We start from the raw sequence: 15166 nt of genomic DNA on the forward strand, positions 1-15166 counted from the left end.
GGGCATGGTGGAGCAGCTGGAAAGCATTGGCCGTACAGTTCTGAGGATCTGGGTTCAATCCCAGCCACTGATCTTTTACAAAAAAAAAAAAGACTACATGGCTCACTGGCCACCAAAACTGAAGTTGCCATCCGCCATCTTGATACTCCCAAAACAACCAAGCCGACCTGTGCAGCAACAGTGATTAACTGCGCTAATCGCCAGTTTCGTGGCTGTGAGAAAACATTCCACAGCTAAGTTTGAAAGATTTACTTTGATACTGATAACGTTTGTTTGTAAAGGTTTTTTTTTTTTTTTTTTTTTTCTGATGAGCTTAATTCACTTGAACAAAGTTTTGTCTCCGGTTGTTGTTCACTGTTCACTCTCTGCTTCACCTTTATAGGCCGACGGTTTTTCGTGAAAAAGCGATGTCAATATTTTCCCAAACTTCATCGGTGGATAAGCAAGAAGACACATTTTTGGGTGAAATTTGTGATGAATTTCATAATGCAGAACTCTGCAAATTGAATTTGATTTTCAATTGCGAGGAAACAAGTTTAAATTTTCTGTCTGAGATCAGATCTGGCAGAGACAACAAATGAACAATGCGTTTAGCATGTATTTTCCCATTGCGAGTCCTTGTTTCCAAAAATATATCTGATTGCCTTAAAATGTAATGTTTTTATGACCAAAAAAAAATGCTTAGTTTTTTGCTTCATTATGATGATAGTGCTTCACAGCGTATTTTGGGAAAAGTTAACATGTCACGGAAATCGGGCCCTAGGTAATATGCAAGGTTTCTTGGTAGTTACGGTGTTTTATGTTTTTCCTTTGAACTTAGCCTTTATTGGCTTACAAAATTGAATTAAAAATCCTTCATGAAAAAATGCCAAACTCACACGACCAGTTTTAATTCTACATGGCAAATTTTAAGAAAAACCACGTCATAATCCAACCTGTAAATCATGTCCTCCACGCGTTTTGGGAGTACCAAGACGGCGGTCAACTGGCTTCAACCAATCGACACACCGCTTGATGTGTATGCAGCTATCCAGTCTTTTTTTTTTTAAGATCATTCCTCGCGACCCTTGTGAGGATAAGTAGCTAAAAAAAATTACAAAAATGTATGGATGATAGGGAGTACTGTTGTTCCTCCTTTTAAAAAATATACATTTTTGGAGGCCGGGCTGGAATGGATTATTTGCATTTCCATTCATTTCAATGGGGAAAGATGATTCGTGATTGAGAAAGGAACAATTTTTTTGTGATTGAACAGATTAAAACTTTCACTCTCCGCCTCCCACCCCTGAGACACATGTGCCACATATTAAAATGATTCTTTTTTTTATTACATTTGTGTGTCGTTATACTTTCCATTGATGCCTGACAAACGTGGGCAACTCGTAATAGGGGAGGTTCCACTTGTCTGACACGCCAGTGACGTCAGTAGCCATCGCAACCAGGGGTGACGTGGAACCTGAAGCGGTCTGTCAACAGCGCGAATCACATGGCCATAACTGGCCCGACCAGTTTGGTTTCCCCAGATTTAATTAGTAAAACCACACGCGTTCGGAAAAAGTGACAATTTTTCAAATAATTATTTGACAGTTTAACATCATTTTTGTCGTTTTTCCCCGCATCGTCGCGTCAAAGGCGAGACGCGTGCCGATGACGTAATCACCCATCCCTCGTTGAATGTTTGGCTAGTCGAGTGCAACACCAGGAAGCGAGATGAGCTAATTGCTAAGTGCTAAGAGCCCTCCGCTGCCGTTGCTTTGATCGACGCCATGAAATCGCACCAAATGAGCTCAACGTCGGTAGCTTGACAACACAGGAGGATTCTAACTTGCCATTTCGACGGCTACTCAAGCTCCACGTTGTCCCTGGCCGTGTCGCCGCGTGACCGTTCGGGGGTTGGACGGCAGTCGGTGTGAGCCGCTTCCTCCATCGTTTTGGCCGGCTAGCGTAGCTTCTCTTTTCTCTCTCTGCGGGAATATGGCCGTGGTGCACCGAGCTGGCGTCGTGGTCGGATTACTGCTCCTCTTTCTTCTGGATGGCTCCAGGGCAAGGATACACAAACTCAGCCTGAGGGTAAGTCCGCATTTCGGGGGCGCATCCGCGTCCGTGTTAGCTTTGCTAGCTGGCGCGACACTTGGTTGGAAGGTAAAGACGTATTACGTTACATTTTGCAAACGCCACTCCACCAAACCAAAAAATGTTTACACATATATTCTTGCCATAATGACTTTCTCATCTCAATTTACTAAAAAATTTACTGTGTAAAATTTTGTCCTGTCGAGTTGATTACAGAGCTGTGATTATAGTTGTTTGAATGACAGCAGGCGAATGCTCTGGTGAATTGTTAATTTTAACCTTGTCAGTTTAATTGTTCTGCATGTCACTAAGCGACAGACACGACACCCCCCCCCCCCCAAAAAAAAAAAAATACTCATTTCAGAAAGTGAACCCCATGTACACGTGACTTGATTTACGTGTTTTATTTGTTCGTTTGCAACGCTCCTAACTCGAAACATTCCAAATGATCATTCTCCATCAAAAGGCCATTCATTCCTCAACAGACCCAGATTGCTAATTTATGTGTAGAACAGTTTTACAGACATATATCCAGAATGAAGCGTTTCACATTTTTTTTGTCCAAAAAAAGACAAAAAAATAATAATCCATGTCTATATGTTGAGGCTTTGCCATTTGAGTTCAAATATCTGTTGCGTAACAGCAACATTGATGCTATTAATTCGTCCATAGTAAGTTTCTTTCAGCTTGTCCCTTTCGGGGTCGCCACAGCGTGTCATCTCAGATGAACGCACATATATATTTGGCAGAATTTTTACGCCGGATGCCCTTCCTGACGCAACCCTTCTGTTAGCGTTAAGGTGCTGAGCAGACTTGCGTCCATCTGTTTTCCGTACAGCTTATCCTCACTATAGTGTCGCGGGTGTGCTGACATCTGTCAGTTGACTTCAGGCAAGAGTTGAGGTACACCCTGAACTGGTCGCCACCAAATCGCAGGCTAGCGGACTTTCTTTAAACAAATATATCTGCTTGATTTAAATACACATGTTTGTCTTTTGTGTTATGTTTAATATTACAGTACTTCAACTGTGAGTGACAATAAACAGCTTGACACTGCTTTTTTTTTTTTTTAAATAGCTGTTGACTTTTTGCAAGGCCGTTCTTTTATTTCCATTTTCTCATAAATCAAAATTTAAAAAAATGAAAATGGTTCATATCTTGGACAAATTTACAAGTCTTGGCACTCAGCAGTCAAGGAACCACATAAATTACACACATTACACGGAGTGAAGTACAGTGGCGCCTCGGTTCTCGACCACAATCCGTTCCAGACGGCCGGTTGAAAAGTGAAACGTTTGAAATCCAAAGGGCGTTTTCCCATTACAATTAATGGAAAATGAAATAATGCGTTCCAAGCCTAAAAAAAATTTTTAAAAGCTTTTTTTTTTTGTAGCTTTTCCTGATAATAAACTGCAGAGTAGAAATACATGTATAGTTGAAATACTTAAAATAATTTAATCATTTAAGAAACGTATTTTTTTGCTATACTAGTAGAGTATTCTTCACAATAAATCTGCGTGGGTCAGCTGGTCGGGGCGTTCGAAAACCAAAGCAAAAAAATCTCGGAATTTTTGTTCTAAAACCAATTTGTACGAAAACCGAGGTGCCACTGTATTTCGAGACCAAAAGTAATATGAAAAAAATGACATTCCAAGCAGAAATGTCAGCTTTCTGATAATGATGTTTGCACTGCTTAGGTATAATGGAAGCCCAAACTGCCTTGATTGCAGCGTTCAGGTCTCCATTGTCGGCTGTGCTATTATCATCCTCTTGACAAATTGCAATCATTGGAGAACCCGGAAAAATGTGTATACGGAATATATGTGTGCAGCAGTGCAATGAAATGATTTACAGTCTAGGTAATTAGTCAGAAACAACGAATGCGATGTCATCTGAGCACACACACAGGAGCTGTTTGTCACAGGTGATTGTTCTCGTTTTTGTGTCTCCCGCCAGAATGAAACTCGCTTTTTCGTCCACCTCAACACTTTTGGCTTTTACGCCAACGGCACGCTGGACGTGAACCTGCGCTCCCTGCGCCTCCCACAAAAGCTGGTCAACTACAGCGCGTACCCAGTAAGTAGCTCCACACGGGCTTGTTTTCAGCAGCAATGGCAGCCCGTTTGGTTCAGCATGTTTACCCCGTGCTGGGGAGTAGAAGTCACGTGCTGGACGGTTGGTTGCGCTCTGTCTTTAGCATGTGACTCATTAGACGGTCTGTCTCTCTTTTCCTTTTTCATCCTTTTCAGGTCGGATTTAGCCTATCAAGGTCCCGCGTGAGTGGAGTCTTATCTTACACGGTGAGTTCCAAAGTCCCAATTCAATCACGCACATGATCAGAAATTGAGGCCGATCACGTAATTTTCATCTAATCGGTATTGGGTGAGAAAATTATTTTTTTTCATACACAAGTCAGAAAGGAGGGCGGCACGGTAGAGCAGCTGGTAAAGCGTTGTCCTCACAGTTCTGGGGTCCCGGGTTCAATCCCGGACCCGCATGGGAGGAGTTTGCATGTTCTGCGTGGGTTTTTTTCCGGGCACCCCGGTTTCCTCCCACATCCCAAAAACATGCAACATTAATTGGACTGTTCTGGCCAGTCTGGACTGAATCGGCTGTTTGTCTCCATGTGCCCTGCGATTGGCTGGGTGTACCCCGCCTCGTGCCCGTTGACTGGTGGGATAGGCTCCAGCACTCCCCGCGAGCCTCGTGAGGATAAGCGGCATAGAAAATGGATGGATGGATGGATGGATGGATGAAGTCATAAAGGACACATATTTGATATTGACCGCCCACATTAGAGGCAAGCAGAGTGCGTAGTTGGCACAACAGTGTGTGCGCGACGGATTTCGGTGCACGGGAGCGTCTGCGCAGCTAGCAAAGCGTGAAGTTGCGTGCCTTTTCTGATTTAAGCAAACGGGAGAATATGCTCCTCTGTTAATTTATGATATATTTTTTAAATATTTGTTTAATGCAGGATTTTTAATTGTTTTTTTTTTTTTTTTTTCATTTTGTGCTGCACCTCTGATAGACTATAACAGGATTTTTGCTTTGAACTGCTGCTACGCTTGACTTGTAGTTACATAAAAGTGTGATGTTGGGATCATTTTATTCAACTAAAAGAAAAATGAAGGCACTCTAGACTATTTGAATTCAGTCTACTTGTTTTCTCCTTAATGCATTGACGAGCTATCTGATGGGCACTCGGTATGGGCGGATACTCAAAATCAATTTGAGGGCAAAAGAATAAAAGATTGAGACATCCCTGTCATTTGTGAAATATCCTCATTTCAAACAAAATAATTCTACTGTGAAGAGTTTTTTTGTATTTGTTGCTAAACACTGAAGGTTGAGAGGAATTGAAGACTAAAGTTTGTGTTCGTTGTAGGAAACCATTTAGACACATATGTTGCAATAACGGTTGTGTTTGAGGGTTTTCATGTCATCCTTTGCTCGTTCCTTTCGCAGGCTGAAGAAACTGAGACGTGCCCCCTCTCGCTCACTAAGATGGTCAACAATGAACCGCTCATCCTTTTTCTTTTTGACGTCAGCAGCCTCAGGTGGGTGTGTGTGTGTGTGTGTTTCATGGCAATATGAGAGGATTCTTAATGTTGCCTGTGCTCTCGCTGTGTAGCGTCAACGTGCGCGTCCTCGGAGATCAAGACAGCATATTAACTGGCAAGCCGAAGGCCGGTGCTCAGATCAAAGAGGGAGGTCAGTGTCCTTCACGCCGTCGTGAGTCTTTCACACAGGTCCTCTCTATCTATCTGTCTGTCTGTCTATTTGTCTGTCTATCTATCTATCTAGCTAGCTAGCTCTCATCTCTCTATCTAGGTCTCTCACTCTCCCTCTCTCTGTCTATCCATCTCTATCTATCTCGCTCTCTCTGTCTATCCATCTCTATCTCGCTCTCTCTCTCTCCCTCTATCTAGCTCTCTCACTCCCCCTCTATCTAGCTCTCTCTCTTGCTCTCTATCTCCTTCTCTAGCTCTCTCTATCCAGCTCTCACCCTCTATCTAGCTCTGTTTATATCTCTCTCTCTAGCTCTCTTTCTCTCACTCTCTCTCTCTCTCTCTCTCTCTCGCCCAAACTGAAAATTTAATGGCCCACAAGTTTTTTTTTCAACAAAAGACTACACACGAAAAAAAAAGTTATTTTTAGCTTTATCCGGTCTTTTGTGATCATCATTGCATGTTGTTTTTTTTCCTTCTGAAAAAAGTAGAGAACAACACCTCAAACTGTAAAACAACAAAAACAAAACCGAGCGGGATTTTGATGGCAAAATGATTCATCAGAAGCTGTCTTGATCTTAAATTTAAAGCGATGCAATGAAACTTCAATTTTACAGACAACCGAGTTATTTTAACTGCCTTAAATTAACCTGCTCACAACTTGAAGTCAACAAAAATGTTCTGCTCGTAGCAAGCGGGTCAAAATAGGATGTCTGTCTGATTCAGGTCAGAGGTCGAGCAGGGAGGCTCCTGCTGAGATTCCAGCTAAGCCGGCGGAGCCGGCGAAAGATGGTGATAAGATTTCGGACAAAACGGCAGATGACGCAAACGCAAAACCGAAGCCCGTAGACCCCGTGGATGAGACGAAGAAAGAGAAAACGGCGGAAAATCCGCTGCTTGAATTCCCGGTGACCTTTGCCTCCTCGTGTGTCTGCGTCGTCGTCGTAAAAATGGTCTAACGTGCGTTTGTGTTTAGTTGGCGTCCACCAAACAGCTGGCGCTTGCGTTGGATAAGGTTAACGACACCTACGCCTTCAGTGTAAGTACACCTTCATTACACATCACCACGTGACACCTGCGTTGGGTCTCCCCTGACCTTTTTGCTCCTCTTCAACAGTTCCACCTGCTTCTGGGCCTGCTGTCCGAAGGCCTGTACAACTTCAACTTCTACTACTGCCAGAACATGGTGGCGACCTTCGACCTGCCGTACTCCTTCACCGTGAGTTTGCAGCCATCCTTTGCCCCTTCCCCAGCTTTCACGCTCCCCGACTTTAACTTCGGCGTGCCCCTTCGCAGCTGGAGGTGACCGAGAAAAACCCCGGAGGCTTCTTGTCGGCTGCCGAAATCCCGCTCTCCCGCCTCTACATCGGCATGGCCGGAGTTTTCTTCACCGCCGCCATGGTGTGGGTGTACACGCTGATGAAGCACAGGTACAGCCGGGAACCGCGCGCCCATTTCGACAGGTGGTCCGTAATGATCGCCAACGTGAGCCTTGCGTGTTGCGTCCGCAGGTACAACGTGTTTAAGATCCACTGGCTGATGGCGGCGCTGGCTTTCACAAAGTCCACCTCGCTTGTTTTTCACAGCGTGAGTCCAAAACAGTGAACATAAAGTGTGAAATTAAAATCCCCCAAATGTGTCTTCAAAGGAGCCACTCTGAAAAGTCCGTGTTGTTGTTCTCATGCTGGTTTTTTTTTTTTTTTTTTTTTTTTAAATTGCTGTCTTTCAGATCAACTATCACTTTATCAACACTGAGGGGCATCCCATCGAAGGCTGGGCTGTCATGTATTACATCACTCATCTGTGAGCTCAACGTCTATCCTCATTTCTCCAAATGTCTGCCCAGAGTGGGCAATGGCCGATTTACGTTTTTCTGCTAACCCTCCCAGGCTCAAGGGGGCACTGCTGTTCATCACACTGGCACTGATCGGCACCGGCTGGGCCTTTGTCAAGTACATCCTGTCCGATAAGGAGAAAAAGATCTTCATGATCGTCATCCCCCTACAGGTGAAAGCCGTCCGTTCCCTGAGCTCTTTTTTTTTTTTTTTTTTTTTTTTTTTTCCCGTCGTGGCTGTTGTGGGCAACCGGTTCTTGCGTTCACGCCTGCAGTGTCTGGCCAACGTGGCGTACATCATCATCGAGTCCACAGAGGAAGGCTCCAGCGAGTACCCGCTGTGGAAGGAGATCCTCTTCCTGGTCGACCTCATCTGCTGCGGCGCCATCCTGTTCCCTGTCGTCTGGTCAGTTGTCGGCGGTTGTCACTTTAAAGATCAAATGTCATCCCTATAAACATTCCAAAATCGCTATTGAAATGAAAAATATATATAACATTATTCACTTTAATATCTATATGAAAAAATATGATTCGACCATCCAAGTGGTCGCCATATTGGTGGCATCTACTGCCCGTGACGTCACCCCGGACATTCGCCATGGAAAACACGCTGTGGACACGCCCATTCAGACACGGAAGCTCTTTTCGAAGAAGAGAACGTCTCACAATCGAGTGAAGTGCCCGGGGCAATGTTACCCTATTTTTTCGAGCCATATTTAGATGATATGCGGATCACTTCTAGCTAACAAGAGACTCCCAGACAGCATGCATGCGCCAGCCCGGCCCAAGCCGTGCTCGTCCTTGCGGCACGGCTTCGGCGGCGGCTCGTCTGCCCACCTACTATGGGACATGGAAGCTCTTTTCAAAGAAGAGAACATCTCACAATCAAGTGAAGTGTCAGGGGCAATATTACCCTATCGCTTCGAGCCATATTTAGATGATATCCGGATCACGGCCAAACCGCATGAAAATATTGCGTTTTGAATGTTAAAGGTTGAATTTTTTTTGATATAGCGAATTTGTTAACATTAAAAAGTTCAACTGAAATACAGCTATTGATAATGTGATCACTTTGAAATAATGAATTGGCATTTTAATTCAAATCCCGGTGGCACATATTTGCTTCCATATATCTGTCCATTTAAAGGTCAGCTCGTAGACCACTAAAATTCCTTGTTGTCATATTGTGGACCCCCGCTTCTTCACTGTCCGGCACCAGCGGATTCACATCGTTGTATTTTATTCCTGAAAAATGTTTGTGAAAACAAAACCATCATATCATATGTTGTAGGTCCATCCGTCACCTCCAGGAGGCTTCAAGCACGGACGGAAAAGGTGAGCATTCTAAACAAGTCGGTCGAAATGAATTGGGATCAACCGATTTTTGAAATTTGATTTTGATGTCTCCAGCCGCCGTTAATTTGGAGAAGCTCAAGCTCTTCCGCCACTACTACGTCATGGTACGATCGACTTTTGCGCAAGGCATTGCGTTTTTGTCTCGAAGCCCCGCCCACCCCCAATTGTCTCATTTGTAATCATCCCCCTTTCAGATCGTGTGTTATATCTACTTCACGAGGATCATCGCCATCCTGTTGAAGGTGACCATGCCCTTCCGGTGGCAGTGGTGCTACGAGGTACCTTTTCAGTAAAACTGTCCAAATTGAAGTTTTACGCGTTCAAAGTCGGGTTTTTCACGCTCATGTCCGTCCTGCCTTCTCAGTTCCTGGTGGAGGTATCCACTCTGATCTTCTTCGTGTTGACGGGCTACAAATTCCGGCCCGCCTCCAACAATCCGTATCTCCAGCTGCCCCAGGACGAAGAAGACGAAGAGATGGATGAAATGTAAGTATTGGATACATTGTTAATCCAAGCCACCAGAATTTCCCTTTCAAAGGATTCTTACACCAAGGAAAAACCTTTTGCGTATTTTTGTGTTCCAATAGTTCCAAATGTATTTTTAATCCAAGAATTTCAAATACAGTTGCCACACATCCCTCAGTCTTTCCGATAAGGTCTATTTGGGGGTGCAGGTGGCGAGGAGGGTCCATCAGGAAGTTGAACCTCGGATTGAGGACAAGTGTCCGGTTTTTGTCTTGGCCGCTGGGCGGTAGACCAGCTCTAAATCTTCCGAACGGTCCTGGAGGCTGCGTGGAAGTTGGAAACCACATCCTTCAGGGGTTCCTGTTGAGGGGTGCTTTGGGAATATTGGGTACCGTACCCCCTAATACGGGCCCCGTACAACCGGTTTGGTCCACATTGCTGACAGTAAACAAACTTGTTTCCTCGGAGGGTTGCCCTTAGTCACCAATTCTGTTCATAAATTGGGGGGGAAAAAGTGAAGCACTTTAAATACTTAGAGTATATAGATTTTAATAATAATGCAGCCCTATGGGGGCACAAACCAGTGCAATCTGTAGGCCGGTCCCAAGCCCGGATAAATGCAGAGGGTTGCGTCAGGAAGGGCATCCGGCGTAAAAACTGTGCCAAACAAATATGAGCGTTCATCTAAAGAATCCCATACCGGATCGGTCGTGGCCCGGGTTAACAACGCCCGCCCCCGGCACTGCTAACCTGCAGGGCGTCGGTGGAAATTCAGCTACTGTGGGTCGAAGACAAAGAAGAGGAGGAAACCGGATCCAGCGTCAGAAGAAAAAGAGGAATGCACAGAGCCTACAACTGAGTGTAGGGACTTTGAATGTTGGGACTATGACAGGAAAAGCACAGGAGTTGGTTGACATGATGATTAGGCGAAAGGTTGATTATATTGTGCATTCAAGAGAGCAGGTGGAAAGGTAGTAAGGCTAGAAGTTTGGGAGCAGGGTTTAAATTATTCTACCACGGAGTAGATGGGAAGAGAAATGGAGTAGGGGTTATTTTAAAGGAAGAGCTGGCTAAGAATGTCTTGGAGGTGAAAAGAGTATCAGATCGAGTGATGAGACTAAAATTTGAAATTGAGGGTGTTATGTATAATGTGGTTAGCGGCTATGCACCACAGGTAGGATGTGACCTAGAGTTGAAAGAGAAATTCTGGAAGGAACTAGATGAAGTAGTTCTGAGCATCCCAGACAGGGAGAGAGTTGTGATTGGTGCAGATTGTAATGGACATATTGGTAAAGGAAACAGGGGCGATGAAGAAGTGATGGGTAAGTACGGCATCCAGGAAAGGAACTTTGAAGGGCAGATGGTGGTGGACTTTGCAAAAAGGATGGAGATGGCTGTAGTGAACACTTATTTCCAGAAGAGGGAGGAACATATAGTGACCTACAAGAGCGGAGGTAGAACCACGCAGGTAGATTATATTTTGTGCAGACGATGTAATCTGAAGGAGGTTACTGACTGTAAAGTAGTGGTAGGGGAGAGTGTAGCTCGACAGCATAGGATGGTAGTATGTAGGATGATTCTGGTGGTGGGTAGGAAGATTAAGAAGACAAAGGTAGAGCAGAGAACCATGTGGTGGAAGCTGAGAAAGGAAGAATGTTGTGCGACCTTCCGGAAAGAGGTGAGACAGGCTCTCTATGGACAACCGAAGCTCCCGGAAGACTGGACGACGACAGCCAAGGTGATCAGAGAGACAGGCAGGAGAGTACTTGGTGTGTCATCTGGTAGGAAAGGGGAGAAGGAGACTTGGTGGTGGAACCCCAAAATACAGGGAGTCATACAAGGAAAGAGATTAGCGAAGAAGAAGTGGGATACTGAGAGGACTGAGGAGAGGCGAAAGGAGTACATCGAGATGCGACGTAGGGCAAAGGTAGAGGTGGCAAAGGCTAAACAAGAGGCATATGAAGACATGTACACCAGGTTGGACACGAAAGAAGGAGAAAAGGATCTCTACAGGTTGGCCAGACAGAGGGATAGAGATGGGAAGGATGTGCAGCAGGTCAGGGTGATTAAGGATAGAGATGAAAATGTGTTGACTGGTGCCGGTAGTGTACTAAATAGATGGAAAGAATACTTTGAGAAGTTGATGAATGAAGAAAATGAGAGAGAAGGAAGAGTTGAAGAGGCAAGTGTGAAGGACCAGGAAGTGGCAATGATTACCAAGGGGGAAGTCAGAAAGGCCCTCCAAAGGATGAAAACTGGAAAGGCAGTTGGTCCTGATGACATACCGGTAGAGGTATGGAAGCAATTTGGAGAGATGGCTGTGGAGTTTTTGACCAACTTATTCAACAGAATACTAGCGGGCGAAAAGATGCCTGAAGAATGGAGGAAAAGTGTTCTAGTTCCCATTTTTAAGAACAAAGGGGATGTTCAGAGCTGTGGGAACTATAGAGGAATAAAGTTGATGAGCCACACAATGAAGTTATGGGAAAGAGTAGTGGAGGCTAGACTCAGGACAGAAGTAAGTATCTGCGAGCAACAGTATGGTTTCATGCCTAGAAAGAGTACCACAGAAACACGCGCACCAGATTCGCGCTCGGCTATCAAATCCTTCTTGAAGTCGACAGTTTTACGCGCCACTTTCCTTTTTTCAGCAGCGGCAGTTCCACTTTCCGTCTTTGGAGCTGTGATCGGGGGTTAATATTGCTCAATAGGAAGGAAAAAAGTCACTACCGGGGCACGTCCGCGTGTGGGTCAAATGGTTGCGTCGTTACGTCTTTTTCGGGGTTGCGTTCGAAAGAACAATAACAAACCGTCGTGGGTCCGCTGGTCGGGCCGTTCGAATACCGATTTTCGTTTGAAAGCTGATTTGTACTAAAACAGTTTGAAGACCGAGGTACCACCGTATAAAATAAAGTCGTCGGCGAAGGTCTGTATTGGATCTCACTCGATTTTGGAGGTGTTGTTGATATTGCACAGCACTGATTTGGTTTTCTGTCTGCCAGAGTGACGGAGTCGGGCGCCCTGGAGGGCATCTCCAAAGTCAAGAAGACGTCTAATGGACGCGAGCGGCAGAAGGAGGCCACCTTGTGAGCGGAGGGGGGGAGGGGCAGAGCTTCATTTGGGGAGGGGCACCACGCGACCGGATGGCACAGAGCGGCGCGCGCACACACACACACGGACCAAGGCTTGTTCACGGCCTCCCCGTTTTCCGGACGCTCCTTCCCACTGCCCGGCTATGCAAACGGACTTCTTTGTGTCAATGGACGGACAAATGGACGGATGGACGGAAGGACAAGAGGCCTGACCTCGCTCTCACTCTCCAAAGACTTTTTCTTTTTTTCGGGTGTGAACGTGTGTCTATTTAACTCGGTACTTGTGCATTAGCCTTCCTCCCATCGCGCGTGTGCAGGTCCCGAGAACACAAGAAGCCTCCCTCACGTGCTCAGGTTCCCCCCCTTCCTACCTCCCTTTTCCTCCCCCTCCCCGGTCGCTCGCAAATTTCGGGGCTCGCCGACCGGTCGAAGCCACCGTGTTACATTTCGAACGTTTGAGGTTGGACGTGTCAATGGATTTGCTTATCGGTTGGGGTCAGTATTATATTGATAAGGTGAGCCCATATTATTGATCAGAGACCCAACCGCCTTTTTTTTTTTTTTTTTTTTTTTGGTCTATTTGGTGCCACTCTGAAACTCAACCAGATCATTGCTTCTCTCTGCTTTTTTTTTTTTTTTTTTTTTTTTCTTTCTTTCCATTTTTTAGCCTACTACTCTGGATATGATGCCTGTTTTATTGATAATTGTTGATTGAACTTCTTGGCATTGAAAGGTGTGTGTAGTGATTTCATAAATAATGAGACACAGAGGTCTCGAAACGAAACACTCGGGTTTACTTTCACTTGTTTGAGATACAGTAGCGCGACTGCAAGGCAGGACAACTTTTTGGACGTGACCTCACACACTTTGCGCGTAAGAACTCAGTTGTTGGTGAGATGTGGATAGAACTTTACTGAAGTTTTCTTTTTTTTTTCATGTCTGTGAGCTGTCAATAATAAAGCTGATATTCTGGGTGGGTCTCTTTTCAGATTGATTGCCTCACAATTTGTATGGAAAAACTATTCATGGTTATAAGCGTGTTATAACAGTTTTCTGAAACAAAAATGTGAACATCCATCATTCATGTGCTGATCCGGGGTTGAGGATTAAGTAGTGAAACCCAGACTACTCCTGAACAACTTCGTCCAGGTCTTCTGCGGGAATCCCAAGGAGTTCCCAGGCCTCATGGGTGACATCCTGGAGACCAGTTTTGCCTGGGTTGTCCCCGGGGCCTCTCGGTGTGACATGCCGTCCCAGGGAGGCGACATAACCTCATCTGGCTCTTTTTGTTGAGGAGGAGGAGCGCCTGGACTCGGATGAACGCGCTACCTCGACAGTCTCAAGGGACAACCCGTACACCCTTTAGAGGAAACTCAATTCCACGGTCTGGTTTCCAGAAATACGCCCTTTCAGTCACGGCCCACAGCTCATGACTAAGTGATTAGAGTGTCGGGTCAGGGTTTCAAATCAATGTTTCAAGTAAGATTTACAAAACAAGATTTGAAACTGGCGGGACGGTGCTTTAGGTGGTGAAGTGTTGGGCTCACAGTTCTGAGGTCCTGGGTTCAATCCCGGACCCGCCTGTGTGGAGTTTCCGTGTTCTCCCTGTGCCTGACTGAGTGGGCTTCCTCCGGGCACTCTGGTTTCCTCCCACATCCCAAAAACATTAATATAATATAATATAATCCAATCCAGTCTAACATAATCTAATCTAATCCAGTACAATCTAATACAATCCAATCAAACATAATGTAATCCAATCCAATCTAAAACAATCTAATTTAATATAACCCTAATCTAAAATAATCGAATACAATATGATATAATTTAATCTAATCCAATCCAATCTAAAATAATGGAATCTAATCTAACCCTAATATAATATAATCCAATCCAATCCAATATAAAATAATCCAATCCAATTTGACATAATCCAATCCAATCCATATAATACAATCTAATCTAACCCTCATCTAATATAATATGATCCAATCTAACAATCTAATCCAATCCAATCTGACATAATCCAATCCATATTATAGAGTATAATATAATATAGTCCAATCCAATCTAAAATAATCTAATATAATCAAATCTAATCCAATCCTTTCCAACATAATATAATCCAATCCAAATAATATAATATAATATAATACAATATAATCTAACCCTAATCTAATACAATCTAATCCAATCCATTTAATAGAGTATAATATAGTCCAATCCACTCTAAAATAATATAATTAAATCTAATCCAATCTGTGTGTTTCTTTCGGCTTGTCCCTTTCGGGGTCGCCACACACATATGTTTGGCACAATTTTTACACCGGATGCTCTTCCTGACGCAACCCTTCTCAGGGAGTGGAGGCCCCAGTGGGATACGAACCCACAACCCCTGGTTTTCCAAACCAGTGCTCTAACCACTGAGCTACGGGCCTCCCAATCCAATCTAACATAATCCAATCCAATACAATATATACAAGATAAAATAACCTAATATAATCTAATCTTAATCCAATAGAATCCAATCTAAAACAATCTCATCTAACCTAATATAACCCTAATCTAATCTAATCTAACCTAATCCAATCTAATCTAATCCAATCCAATCTAACATA

General features: G+C 44.4%; 1 protein-coding gene and 1 non-coding gene across 2 annotated transcripts; one reads left to right on the forward strand and one right to left on the reverse strand.

Annotated features, from left to right (window-relative positions):
* The first annotated feature begins 1422 nt into the window (after positions 1 to 1422).
* On the forward strand, positions 1423 to 13527 carry LOC133506472 (protein GPR108). The gene is made up of 18 exons (XM_061830656.1): positions 1423 to 2070; positions 4030 to 4149; positions 4323 to 4373; positions 5539 to 5630; positions 5705 to 5784; positions 6528 to 6709; positions 6778 to 6840; positions 6919 to 7020; positions 7098 to 7231; positions 7313 to 7388; positions 7531 to 7604; positions 7691 to 7808; positions 7911 to 8041; positions 8927 to 8970; positions 9046 to 9095; positions 9186 to 9269; positions 9356 to 9477; positions 12459 to 13527. Exons 1-18 carry the CDS (start codon positions 1975 to 1977, stop codon positions 12544 to 12546), a joined length of 1707 nt encoding a protein of 568 aa, XP_061686640.1. The 5' UTR covers positions 1423 to 1974; the 3' UTR covers positions 12547 to 13527.
* A 1386-nt stretch (positions 13528 to 14913) lies between these two features.
* trnas-gga (transfer RNA serine (anticodon GGA)) lies at positions 14914 to 14985 on the reverse strand. Its single transcript has one exon. It is a non-coding gene; the product is annotated as a tRNA-Ser (tRNA).
* Positions 14986 to 15166: the final 181 nt, after the last annotated feature.

Source organism: Syngnathoides biaculeatus, chromosome 9 (assembly GCF_019802595.1).
Source record: "Syngnathoides biaculeatus isolate LvHL_M chromosome 9, ASM1980259v1, whole genome shotgun sequence".
Lineage (NCBI taxonomy): Eukaryota > Metazoa > Chordata > Actinopteri > Syngnathiformes > Syngnathidae > Syngnathoides > Syngnathoides biaculeatus.

Bases quoted from the DNA above. Each gene is read 5' to 3' on its own strand.
- LOC133506472 (XM_061830656.1), top strand. From the start codon at position 1,975: ATGGCCGTGGTGCACCGAGCTGGCGTCGTGGTCGGATTACTGCTCCTC. The intron at 6,841-6,918 runs GTAAGTACACCT...CCTCTTCAACAG, and splicing joins ACGACACCTACGCCTTCAGT to TTCCACCTGCTTCTGGGCCT. The intron at 8,042-8,926 runs GTCAGTTGTCGG...CATATGTTGTAG, and splicing joins ATCCTGTTCCCTGTCGTCTG to GTCCATCCGTCACCTCCAGG.